The sequence below is a fragment of the Xiphophorus maculatus genome, chromosome 1 (genome assembly GCF_002775205.1).
Source record: "Xiphophorus maculatus strain JP 163 A chromosome 1, X_maculatus-5.0-male, whole genome shotgun sequence".
NCBI lineage: Eukaryota > Metazoa > Chordata > Actinopteri > Cyprinodontiformes > Poeciliidae > Xiphophorus > Xiphophorus maculatus.
In genome coordinates this window covers 20,147,999-20,161,669 of record NC_036443.1, presented here as the reverse complement: position 1 = coordinate 20,161,669, position 13,671 = coordinate 20,147,999, and the positions used below count along the sequence as shown (strand labels likewise).

Below are 13,671 nucleotides of genomic sequence, written 5' to 3'. Positions count from 1 at the left end.
TGAGTTCTGATGAGAAGCAATCTGTACCTAAACTATGTTTTAATTAAAAAATATTACAGTTAGTACAATTATTTTTAAAGATCAGCTCTTTCACAACAATTTTAACAACAACAACAAAAATCTGTGAAAATTACTAAATGACTGAACCAAAATAAGTTTTCAGAATTTTTTAAACCAATTTATAAATTTTCTTAAAAATATTCATAACTTAGATTTCCACCCCAGGATCCCTGGATGTTCTCTGAAGCTTATCTTTCCCGGATGAAAAGTAATAGTTGTTTATGACTCACTTCATGACGGTGCTGGACTAAATGGGCGGGTTTGGAGTTTGCACCTTAACAACATCCATAAAGCAGCAGCTCGCGCACACAGAGGAAGGCGCGTAGTGTCCGCGTTTCCATATTTTGCGGGTCAGGACAACAGCCTGCCGGAGTTCCCGTAGGATTAAACGCACGGATCGCAGTAATCCGCCCTGAAACGAGAGCTGGTCGGCGGGAGGAGCTTCAAGACCCGGCAGGTTTGGGGTTGGCTTGGAGTTTTCCACGTGGAGTCTTAGCGAGACGCATGCGCCTTCCCCCCTATTTCTCCATCCCCACTGTACAGAGGGAACTTGAAGCGTTACCTGCTTAAAGGAGCCGCTGGCTGTCATACACAGAAGCTTGGTGATAGAGGTTCTTTCCTCATTTTCCCCTAAAACAGAAAGTTTTAAAAGGAAAACAAACATTGTGTTATTCTAATGAAAGAGGCGGAACTGTGAGATAAATCTTGAAATCATTCTATGGGGAGGGATTAGATCCAATTACGAGGAATAAGAGCGTGTGCTGCTGCTAAAGATGCGGAAACAACAGCAGCTGTTGAAGTCTGGAGCTTGATCCATGTAGGATACGTGAGCGAGGAGCAGCATGTCCAAGTTTAAGAGTAAACATGTTCGAAGTTGCACTCAAAGGACATGAAGGTTTTTTTCCGTGGGATGTCCTCCGTGCTATGAATCGACTCATTCTCTTTCCACTACTCGGAATTTACGGGTTTTCTTTGGAGCCTACCCACCATGTCAAAAGTCATCCAGAAGAAGAACCACTGGATAACAAAAGTGAACGAGTGCGCGGTCATCCGGGACGAGAATGGGGAGCTGAACGTGGAGCTGCACGGTGGAGCGGAGAATGGAGAGTTTGCATACATTGGGCAGATCAGAGAGGATGCTGTGGTTTATCAGGACGGGAAACTGTCTGAGGGAGAACTGCTGCTTGAAGTTGAGGGGCTGTCGGTGTCTGGATTACCTCTTTATGACATCTACACTGTAATCAACTGCTGCAAAGGACCTGTCAGGTTAAAAACTGTTCGTCAAGGTAAGTCCTGACGTAAAAATCACCGGCATGAATCCAGGGGCGCCTCCAGAAAGTTTTGATGTGGACCAAATCTTTTGGTGACACATGTAAATCAAAAGCCACCTACAATTTAGGAAGCATATGTTTCATGTATTATTTAGGTCCTATTTAAAACAACAACAACAAAGAAACAAAACATAAATAAATTAATCCAGCTGTTTTAATGTAACTTTTGAAAGCTCTTCTTCAAATGTCTTCAAGGAGGTCGCTCATGGTAGGTAATTTTCCCTTTCATGGCCATAATCAAGAAATGGTATTAAAATACAGCACTAAAAGCTTCCCAGAATGAGGCTTAAAGTTCCCTATTAATGATGATGTTATGTCTGGAAGGCTGATATCTGGCAAAATTGCAGAGCACACTGTCCAGCCAAGCGGACATGAGTGATCTCAACGTCTAAAGCTCAAATTTAAGTTAAAGAATTTAAGAGATTTATACAATGGGTTTGAGAAAATCTGGAGAAATTCTGTTGGGGATCTAATAAATTGGCACCATATGGAGGGATTTAAAAGTGCTCTGTGGTAAGACAATCATTCCTGTTAATCACAAACTTGCAAGTAACAAAACTGTGACAAAATCTATAATTTGTTGCACTTCGATTTTGCAGCATTCAACTACTTCTCTATTCCAGCTGAACATTGTTACAAGAATGTGCAGAGACATGCACAAGCATAACTCTTTAATCAGAATAGGCTGCTTTATGTTAAGAGCCATGGAGTAGCTATGTAAGACTCACTTTTTTTTCCCACATAACCAATCTGTTTCACTGGTGAGTCTAACTCAGGGGTGCCCAAAGTCGGTCCTCGAGGGCCGGCATCCTGCATGTTTTAGTTCTCTCCCTGGTTTAACACACCTGGATCAAATGATGGCTCGTTAGCAGGTCTAAGAAGAACATTGACAAGCTGAAAAGGTTGTTACTACCACCAGGGAGAAAACTAAAACCTGCAGGATGCCGGCCCTCGAGGACCAAGTTTGGACTCCCCTGGGTCACTGCACTACAGTAATGTCACAAACAGAACAATTTTCTGCAGACATCATCTGTTCTGTTACTTAAACTTTATCAGTCCACTTACAGTTAATTTCAATCATCAGTCACATTGAGCTAATGCCAAAGACATTGGACATGTAAGACGAAAGAAAATACTGATCTACTTTTGGATTCCACCTAAAACAATCACTTATCTTTATTTGGCTCAGACACATAGGAAAAAATAGTAGCTAAAACTACTTATTGTCACAAAACATTCCTGGGGAATGGCTACAAAGGAAGGTTGCTGTCTTAATGCAAACTGCTGATATTAGCATGCCCTTAGGCTTAAGATTTCTGTATTATTTAGTACTCTTGGGGCAAAAATGTATCAAATGAAAAAGTATGAAAGCGAAGCCAACCTCCTTACTCCCGATTACATTCACAGAGCTCATTGATGTTTTCTGTGTCAGGTAGGAGTGAGGTAGAAGCATTTACTTAGTTGCTGTTCTGCTGCCAAGAAGCATAACCATTTGACATATTCCTCTTGAAATTAGTTTTGTAGCAATCTGTTCTGTGAGTCCCATGACAGATTTCCAGATGTTACTGACCCAACATCATCATACATATATGGTGGTAACATCTTGTATTAGTTGCTTTTAGTTTATTTATTCTAGTACACTTGTAAATCCTCATTCTCTTGCTTCATCCTAATTTGTAGCAGTGCATCTAAATGAATTGTATCTCATGCATTCATTGCTCTTCCTGGCCCAGAGGCAGTCACACATAATAGCTGTGAAATCCTTAGGGAATATGTTTTTTGGTTACGTTGTTGCAAATAGCACAGCATTATAATTTACAAACTGTTCATGATGTGAGTGAAGCAGAGAATTGCTACTACTGCTGCTCCTCCCTCCATGGCAGCCTGGAGTAAATAAGCTTTGACATGAAGCTGCTCTGACAGTCATTGTGCCCTCATTTGTTCGACATTGCCAAAGCCACAGTGGGTCGTACTTAAAGGGTTACAGCTTAGACCACTTACTCCATCATTAAAGCAATAATTGTGTCGAAGCAATTCACCGCAGTGATTTGTGATTTAAGACAGACCATGGGTATCTGGAAATTTCTCTGCCAGTGGCTGACAGCATGTTACAGAATATGTGTTTTTGTGCCGTTTGTGTCATTTGGACCAAAAGCTTTAATCTTATTTTCTGATGTTGCATGCGTTTTGAAATATCAGTCAGCTTTGGTGACATGTATGAATGTTGCCTTCAATTGATGGCCTGCTCAGAGCTTGATTTTGCTTGGAACTTTTCACTTTTGTTTTGTTTTTGCTGCCTGATGTGAGGGTACTGTTGCCCATCACAGCAAGACACATCTAACTGGGGGTAGTTGTAGTTGTGCAGTTACTGCTTGTGTATTGAGGCAGCTTGACCTATTGCTTCCAGCCTGCTGCATGTGCATCTGTCTGTTAGATGCCCAGAAGGAGAGCAACACAGCCTTAAAGATACTATCCTGTGTGTGCCTTTTTTCACTAGTAAAATGTGCACTCATTGTAAAACACAGCGTGGTAAGGAAGTATGGGTTTCCACTGCACACTTTTATAAGCATATACCGGTAGTTGTTAAGAAGCATTCTGAAGAAAAAGATTTCAAAATTTTCTTTGTGTGTATTTGGGTCAGTTGCACCACAAAAGGGTCAAAGATTGAGTTAATAATCTGCTTTTGGTAAATATTATAGCAGACAAGAGATTTCTGAGAGATCTGATACATTCAGGTTGTTTTTCAGTTGCAAGGGCTTCAGCGTTATGTGTTTGAACCAGAGTTGATTCCAGTGAACCTTGAACCAAAATGGATTCTCCTCTGTGTGGAGATGTCATGATCTGTCAAACTGCCTTGTGTTGTTTTGCTAGTTCTGTATGCAAAGTGGATTACTGTTTGCTATGCACTGATATTTCTCTTCTTTTTCTCTGGCCCCCTTGCATCCTTTCTCTTTCCGTTCTGCATCAGTTTGGCAAAATTTCCCTCACCTCCTCAATTTGCTTCTCACATAGCTGCAGCGCACACCTTTTACTCATAAGAAAGGCTGAAGAAGTTGAGGAAGGTTTAACATTCCAATAGTGTTATTTCATAATAATGTTGAGGCCATTTATGTCAAAGTTTTGTAAATTATAAGTTCTATCAAATTACTTTGTCTTAGGACAGTTTAAATATACAGCATTTATGTTAGAACCAAAATCTGTAATCAATTTTCATATTTTAATTGCTTAGATTACTTTGGGAACCTTTTAGGTGTGTGGCAGAAATCCTTTTGTTTGGCAGATGTCCAGTGTGATGACGGGAGGTTTTTTGTAAAATGTTTGGAACACCTTTTGAACTTGAAACATCAAATTAAGTTAACTCCCATTTTCAACTAAGTTGTAAGAGATTTTTAAGTAATTGTTTTGTCTACGTTTTTGCAAAAAATGAAGTATATTTTTAAATATATTTTTCAAACAAGTCAGAAGTATGTGCAAGAATCAAACCACATGTTGCCACCCTTTTCTTTAAAATTGTTTGTTTTTGAACTAAGAAGGCAGTGACAAATACAATAGAAATTTAAATGGAAACTAACTCGTACAGGGTAGTCAGATATATTTTTTGTCAGCAGTTTTATTGCGTAGCACCTGGACTACAGGATACCCACCTATCATAGGTCATTTACTGTATATTGCTGTGAATTGATATTTTGTGCAGCCTTATGTTACTTAATCATTCCTCCTCAGTATTCAGTGAATTATGTGCATTCCAGATGTTTGTATTTTATGCTTGGGTTTCCAGCAAAACAAAAATCAAGACAAGTGTAGCAGAAATGCACAGTGACACAGTAGAACTGTATCTGTTTATTTCTCCAGTTTTAATTTTTAATTCTTATTCAATTCTGTTCATATCTACGGCCTTGTAACTCTCTCTCCCTCTCTGTTATTTTCCTAATGTTTTTCTGAAGAAGTGTGTGGTGCTGCACTTCTGCAGGAAACAATGTTGTCGCTTAAAAGTATCTTACTTGAAAGCATTAACATGTCTATATGCTTTTATTCAAATTTGGTGGAAAAATATTTTCTAAGATTTGTGATAACAAGAGTTCAACTGCTTTAAGGCAGAACACGCCATAAGGAATGCAAAATTTGATTAAAAACGTCCAAATACAGGAATAAAACAAGAAAAATACAAATCTAAAAGAACAATGTATTTAAAACAAGTTTGATTAGTCTCCTTATGGATGATATGATTTCTGGGAGTGGAAACTTGTTTATGACTGTAGAGTTCATCTCGATTAAATCTGAATTTCACAACAAGTTACCAGGACAAACAGAAAAACAGATAAAGGTAATCTGTTTTATCCATGTTGACGTTTATTTCAAGGGAGTTTGATGAATTATATGCTGAAAAGTCTGTTGAACAGCTTTACTTTACACCTTAGGTTTCCTGTTTCCAATATTTCACTTCTGGTGTGTCGTGCTTATTCAAATGGAGTTTCTCACAGGAACCTTTGCTGTATTTGATAAGGCAAGCAGTACCTTCTATGGTGGAAAATCATTAACCATGTTATATAACTGCTGTTTACAGTCAGTGCAGCATCTTTGTATGTCATGTCCACAAATAATTTTTGACCTCTGGAATTGAAGTTTCACCACCTGTTCCCAAAACATCGAACTAACACTGTTGCGTGACTGTACCATTTATTCAGACCAAACTTGTCGCATAATTTTATTTTAGTATCCACTTACAGTTGTCTAAATATTTTTTCCTTCAATTGAAAAGCTTCCCAAGAAAGCTGCAAAGCTCTGAGCAGTGACATAAAGGATATCCTTGTCCATCTGTCATCAGTTTCTTGCATGAGTCAGCAGATTTTCCTTCTCTAATTAAAGGAGGGGATATGCTTTGACGGTATGAGCGGCTCACAAGACCTCTTTGTGCTTAGCAATCTGCGAGGCTCCCATGCACAACCAGGAAGGGTTTAACTATCCAAGCTGACCCAGACCAGATGACAGATCGGCGAGACTGATGTGATCGCTATCCTTTCTTTTCCAAACAGATGTGGCTCATGTTACATTGGCCTGCACCACCTGACTGCTGTAGGTGGAAACGGTATCAGTGTGTGCAAGTAGGCCGCTTAGCGCTGTGACGCCTCACAGGTGTGTTTCTTTGGAAGATAAATGCAGACTGAAAAGCGACATACAATTGTGTGGCCTTGTTGTACTGACTTTAATATTTTGAGATTTGCTGCATGTTTGTAGTTTGACCACATATTCAGATTGATTGCATAGTTGTGACTTTGATTATATATAAAGAAAATAAGATAGTTCTGCCACCTGATTGGTTTGTGGATTTTATCTTGAAGTCTTCTCTTCAGGATTCAGACTTCATATTAGAGGTGTGTCATTAACAAAAATAAATGACCAAACTACTATTATTACTCAAATCTTTGAAGATTTTGTAGTGCAGTTTCTGATACATGTAATATTTTCTTTTCTGTCACTAGGACACTCCTCCAGGAATGGACTGCTGTGAGATTCTCTAGAAAATAAATCTTTGAGTAAAAACATAGTCTGTCACTCCTCAACATATATCATTTTTATAATAGCGAACTTAAAATGTGATAGAATATCTTTTCTTTCCCAGGCTGCTGCCACATTATATCAAATAAGTTGTATTGTATTCAGACACAAGCCAAATTTATGACAGTCAGGTTAAAGTCCAAAGAGGGAGTGTTATGGAACATGTTAACTTCTTTTCTTTATCATGATTAAATCAGTTTCAGTTGAAACTTTTATTATTGCCTTTGACGTTTTGTGGTTTTTATTGACGTGTGAATGCTGTGCAGCAAGTAGCATTCCATGGTATATACTTATTGACGTAAATAGTGTGTGCTTTTAAAACTGAAAAGTCCCACAAAAATGTACAAATATGTAAGTTTGAAAAGATCCACTGTTGAACTTTCCTTTAGTCGTTAAATTACTTTGGAAGCTTTTATCCAGTAGTTTTTGCCTTCTTCGTGACAAATGGACGATTTGACATCCTGAGTCCCGTCTTGAACCTAAACTCGAATAAAGGAAACCAGGCCAGCTCTCTGCATACCATGGATTCCAGAGAGTTGGGGCGTTCACTGATGATACATAGTAGAATTTATACAAACAATCCTCAGTTGTGTCCGCCTTTTCCCCTTACTCATGCCACAATTTTCTTGGTTTTGTCATCTTCCTTACTACTAGAGGAGAGATTTGAGAAGTATCCCTTTAATAATTCAAGATTTTAGGAGTGTAAGCATTTATCCTGCTAAGGGCGACTCAAAGTGCTCACCAACCTTGGGGTCACTGAAAAGCTGACCCTGAAGGGAAGGGATTAATCAATAATAGGATTATTGACATATGGGAAAAATAGATTTATTATTGCTGTTAATAATAATAATGATCAAATGCTAACGTTAATTTTTGTCTAAAGTTAAGATGTAAGGAATTGAGAAATTATCTGTTTTAACAAAATTTTTTAGTTGCCTAGGAACATTTCTCTCAAGCCTAATATTTAACAATGAGGTTCCTATATAGAGACTGGGTTTTATGTAAGGATGCAGGTTGCTCAGTGGAATCATTAGCTGAATATTTTCCATGGAGATCTTGCATCACTGTATCATCATTGTATCTAATGCAAGAAAATAATTGGGGTGGCTCTCAGTGGATAAAATAAAAACAGAGACAAGATCATTCCACTTGGACTTTGAAAAGTGACACAAGTATATTTTTATTTTGACTGGTTGTAATCATCTGTAGATAAAGCTATATAGATATAGTTTCAATTATTTTAGCGTTTCCAGACTAGATAAATTTGAGTGATGTATGCAATTTCTTCCAGGTATTTTTATGGTAGATCAGTAGCTTTGGGGGTGTTTTTGTGGTAAATAAGTTTGATTATATGAAAACCTTTTAGATCTTTTCTGTAGTGGACCTATTCCTGGAAGCATATTGGTTAGGTTACCATTGGCATTGAGAACCATTCTCAAACAATGGTTCTCAATAAGTGCTTAATGAAAATGTAGTGCATCAAGAAAGTATTGCAGTACTTCATGTTATGCACACTTACTTATGTTACAAATTTAATGCTGTCTGGAATAAGGCTGCAACATAGCAAAATGTGAAGTGATGTGAATACTTTTTGGATGCACTGTAACTGCAGGCAGGCAGTAACTGCCTTGTGACTTGTGTCAAGTCTTTGACACAAGCTGTGTCAAATACTTGATAAGAATACTACAAGGTTTTTCTCTCTCCATGCTTAAGTCATGAGATATGACGAAACAGCCAGCTCACAAGATTAGATGATAAATGTTATTTGGTTTATGAGCATAAGACAAAAAGGAATTTCTGCAATGTTGGAAAAACAATAGAAAACTGAATGTTTTACTGTGACATAGAGGGGATGAAATTAATAGTTTACTTAAGTGATTTACACTTATGGACTTACTTCATCCTTGATTACGAAAGCTAAAGATTCCTTGTGAAAACTGAGAAGATGTCGAGTTAGAGTAGAGCCTCAGAGATCAATTTATCTTGGTCTCTGTTACTCTCTAGGAAAGAAATGTTTGTTTAAAAAAGATAGCTTATCAAATAAATTTGCCCATGTCTACTCTCAGAACAATAACTATAAAGTTTAAAACAACTGGGACAAATGGAGATAAAATAAAATTACATATTGAGCCAATAAATTAGACCAACAATGGGCATACATTTTTAATTGCATAGAGCAGAGGAGAAAATATTCTCATTGCTGAAATTTATACTTTTGAAAACAAAATAAATATAATATTTAAGAACATGAATAATCTATTTTTTTCACTAAAAGTAAGATTTGTGTTTTACAACATAAGAATGAACTTGGTTTTATGGAATAGCTAAATTATCTATTAATAGTTGTTTTTTTAAAAAGAACAAGCTAAAGATTCCTGATTGCACACATTTATAATAAGTCACTTACTGGTCTTCTTTGTTTTTGAAGTACATTTTTCAATGCCTGCATGTTTTAGATGTTTCCCTCATAACTGATTAACAGGATTTTGCTGCGTTGCAATCATCTGAGTCAGGAGTGGAGAAGCAGATAAACATCTAAAACAGGCAGGGTACTGTGCCCTGAGGACCACGGTTGAGAAAACACTGCTTTAGTAGGCCTGAAACTGGAACAAATTGATGGTCTAGGTTAATATTAAACCACAGTTTACATGCATTTGTTTGCCTGAAGCTGGATTATTTTAGTTGTGCAACTGCTATTCGAGTCAATTCCTTATGAAAAGCACTGGTCAAATATTTTTTATTTTAAAATGTTAATCTATTTGTGTTCCTGTAAATATCACCGTTTGTTGATTTATAAACTAACAAAAGTATTAAAAAATGTAATTAACTCCCGTATGAAAGCACTACCCCGGTCCCTGACAAATTTTGAAAACTTACAGCAAAGTGGGCGGAGCCAAGAGACACGGAAAGACACAACCAAGTGTGGTGATGAGCGGAGGTGTAAGAGGAGGTATCGCTGGATTTGTCAGTTGTTGACTTTCTGATGTAAAGTCAGCAACTGACAAATCCAGCATTTTTTTTTTCTTTCTGTTTTCAAAGACTTGTACGGTGTCAACTCTGTGCAGTTCGACTGCAGCCCTGCTCAGTCCTGAGCAAGGGTGTGAGTGCTACTGTGATCTCCTTCTTCCCAAGCACCGCAGTCAGTCTGACAGTTGTCTGTCCTGCAGTATATCGTAGCTGATAGTCAGAGCAGAGAAGACCCCTGTTCACATTGCAAATAGTTCACACATTTGTGAAGCTGAGCAATTCTATCAATCAATGCTTGCCTTGGTCATGCTCGTATTCCAACTCCACTGGGTTTTGTTGTTTCTGAATGGCTTTTATACTCAAACTGTGTGACAAAAAACTGTACTGCACGAGATAAAGTCATGCCATTTTAAGCAATAGGAGAATTCAACTGCTAACTAAAAAACTTTACATAAAAAATTCCAAAATTCGTACAGAACATACATCTGTGGTATACATATAGATAGAAACCTAAATAGATGGTTTATAAGTAAAAAAAAAAAAATTGATTTGGAGGTCAGTTACACTTTAAAGTCTATTCTCTGAGCTACAGGGAATAAGTGGAAGGGCTTTAGAACTGGAATCATGCCCTCTATTTTCCTAGTTTTATTGAGAATGTGAGCTGCAGCATTCTGGATCAACTGCAGCTCTCTGATTTAAGACTAATATTCAACAAACTTATTCATGTGAAACAATCTGAACTATTGAGACCTTGGAAGTACAGCTTTCAGAGGCTTTTAAACTTCTTCATGTGCAATATTTTGGTGAAAGAATATTAAGAATACTCACAAGTCACTAGCTATAAATAGTCATGCAACTCTCAAACTTCCTAATGTCTCACATCTGGAGAACATTTCAGATCATTACAGACTTCCTCTTATATACATTAATCACAATTCTAGTTTTAGTTTGGGCTTTTTGTAGTGGTTTTCAGGCACCTTATCGTGAATAAAAAAGTGTTCTCACAAACTTCAAACATTTTTTAAAGCAATTTTGACTGATTAATCTTCATCAGACTACGCTCATTATGTGAGCATAAAATGTTCACATAAGGATTTTTCATCTCTCACTATACCTCTTACTCTTAGCTTCTAAATCTTAACATTTATAGGTTACTCATAAGCTCTTAAGGCTGACCCGACCTGGCAGGATCTAACAGTATGTAAAACATTTTATGCACCATCACCAGCTGATATTCTGAGACTAATGTTTACACCGCCTTCTGTTTAATCTGTAAGCATGCTTACTGTATGTGAAACATTTGGCTGTTATAACCCAGCTTCAGCCAGCGTGTTAAAGCTAATGTCACACAACGGTGCAGTAAGTGCTACAGAAAAGCCACTTTATTTTAACTTATCCCTTGTTGTTCTTACACAGCACACCACTCATGCTGTTAAAAGTGCATGAGGCTGTGAAGACTTTCTATTGGCAGGACATGGCTTGTTAATATTTAATGAGTTGCCAGGCTGTTGCTACAGTGCTGCAAGAGATTAATTTGCGCAGACTGTAAAAGCCTCTAATGTCTACATTTCTCTGGCAGGATCACGGCTTACTTTATGGGGGAAAAAATAGCAGGGAAGCAGAGGATGAAGAGAAAGTCTAGCATGAGTAGGAAATTCTGTAATAAATACACATAAAGTTGGAGATGAAATTTAGGGGCATGATGCAAGCTGACATAAGGCACTTTTTTCTGGAACATCCTCGGAGAACTGTTAGTCATATCTGCTCCAGTACACAAAGCCTAGGCTGTGATTTGTGATTTGGTTTTGTAAACACTGGTCAGGTTAGAACTGCGCAGGGGGACATTAAAGCATTTCTAGTGCAGATAAATTAACTACTGACCTTAAATATGGCCATGAAAGCCTCCTTCCATTTTGACTGCTTTTATATAACATAGGTAGATATTTGTAATTCATGCTGTGTTGTAAAATAGTGTATTATTAAGTAGTTTGTTGATGTTGCAAGACAAAATTAAGGTTAATATGTTTAATTATTTTGGTTACTTAGGTCATTGCGATATTCCACAGTTTCCTCTGTTATTTTCTTCTGTTACTTTTAAGCATGTTGTCCTTGTGAACTATGGAGGTCAACTTTCTGTTTCAGGCTGTATTTTTGTGAATTGTGATGTTATTCATACTGGTGAAAATAATTTATTTTATCCAAATAGACTGATCAGGCAAAACTTGATAAGCTCCACTATTCCAGTAGGCGGTCTCTGTTTTGTTGCTGAAACCACCCAGACCTGTCGAGATTTGGACCCCCACTAATTTCCAGAAGACATGCTGTGGTATTTGGCGCCAAGATGTTTGCCACAAAACCTTTTAAATTCTGTAAAATGAGGTGTGTCCTCTATGGATCTGACTTGCCTGTCCAGCATGTCCCACATATGTTCAGTTTGTGGTGGTTCAAAGTTGTTGCTGTGCTTCTCACCATTTCTTTGTTCCAGAGTGTATCATTCTGCTAAAAGGGCCACATGTCAACAAACAGTATTTCCTTGATAGGGTGTACATTATCTGCAGCAATGTTTATTCATCTGGTACACATGTTACATCCATATATTACATCCTAGTAATATGTGCAAATACACTCGACCATCTACATGGTTTAAAAGAAAATGTGTTCAGTTGGTCCAGATCAGATTCTTCCCAGTTTGTTGACCCATTCAGTGCTGGACCACACGGATAAGCCTTCCCTCCTCCCATTTAACCATTGTAAGCCAGCCCAAGCACTCCCAAAAGGCAGATCATTTTGAGTGCTGCTAAAGACATTTTTTTTTACTCTGGCATAAGCCATCTATGGTGTAGTTGTTGGAACAGCACCTTGTCTACAGGTGAGAGGAAGTGGCTAGATAAGCTTATCAGTAAAGCCATTCCTCAAAGCAGGTGGCGGGAGACAGAAGAACTGTGGCTAAAATAACTTCACTGCTGGACAATGTCACCTACACAAAATGAAGCTGTTGCTGAACCGCAGAGCTCTTTCAGTGACAGGCTGCTGCATCTAATTTGCAAAAAGAAGCATTTTAGGTGATCCTTCTTCTCAGCAGCCGTGAGACATTATTCTCATCCCTTTTCCAAACATCTTTCTTGTTTATTTCAAATAACATTCCTGCTGTTATTTAGTGAAGCATATTAAAGGATTTCTATTCTATTCATTTGGTTCTATTAAACGCTGGCCCATTTTTCCTGCTTCTGAACACCAACTCTGAAAACTATGCTCTTGCTGCCTAATCTACAGTACACCTCCATAACAATTACCAAGATTAAGATGATATGTGCTAATTAGTTCAGTTGTCATAATGTTATGCCTGATTGGTGTACCTTTTGGATAATAAAAGGAATGCTATCAGTAAAATACATTTGAAATTTAATTGAGGGCTTTATTGAGTTTTGCTTCCAATGGATATAATAATTGTGATCCGAGAGAAAGAAGTATTGAGTTAATGACTAAAACAGGTTTAAAGGAACATAAAATAGACTACTTTGTTGAGAAGTGAGAAAACAGTTAAGTGAACTGTGGTACAAAAACCTTTTAGCAAAAATTAGATGGAAAAGTGAATGATCTGTTGATTGACTCTACCTACAAACAAACACTACATTCTTTTTTACATCAACTAAAAATAAATGGTGGATTCAACTTTATGTCTACCTCACAGATAACTTACATGGGCTTCCACTTGTTTAAAATAGCATAGTGAAACAGCGATTGTGCTACAGAGTCC

The 13,671-nt window shown here is 37.6% G+C and overlaps 1 protein-coding gene across 19 annotated transcripts in view; it reads left to right on the top strand.

Moving 5' to 3' along the window:
• The first annotated feature begins 407 nt into the window (after positions 1-407).
• The window catches only part of LOC102229610 (membrane-associated guanylate kinase, WW and PDZ domain-containing protein 1-like), a 102,940-nt gene continuing 89,676 nt past the window's right edge, over positions 408-13,671 (top strand). For all 19 annotated transcript variants that reach the window (XM_023340583.1, XM_023340578.1, XM_023340540.1 and 16 more), the window contains exon 1: positions 408-1,346. In XM_023340583.1, the coding sequence (XP_023196351.1) occupies positions 1,049-1,346 (298 nt within the window). In that variant the 5' untranslated portion in view covers positions 408-1,048. The remainder of the gene's footprint in view (positions 1,347-13,671) is intronic.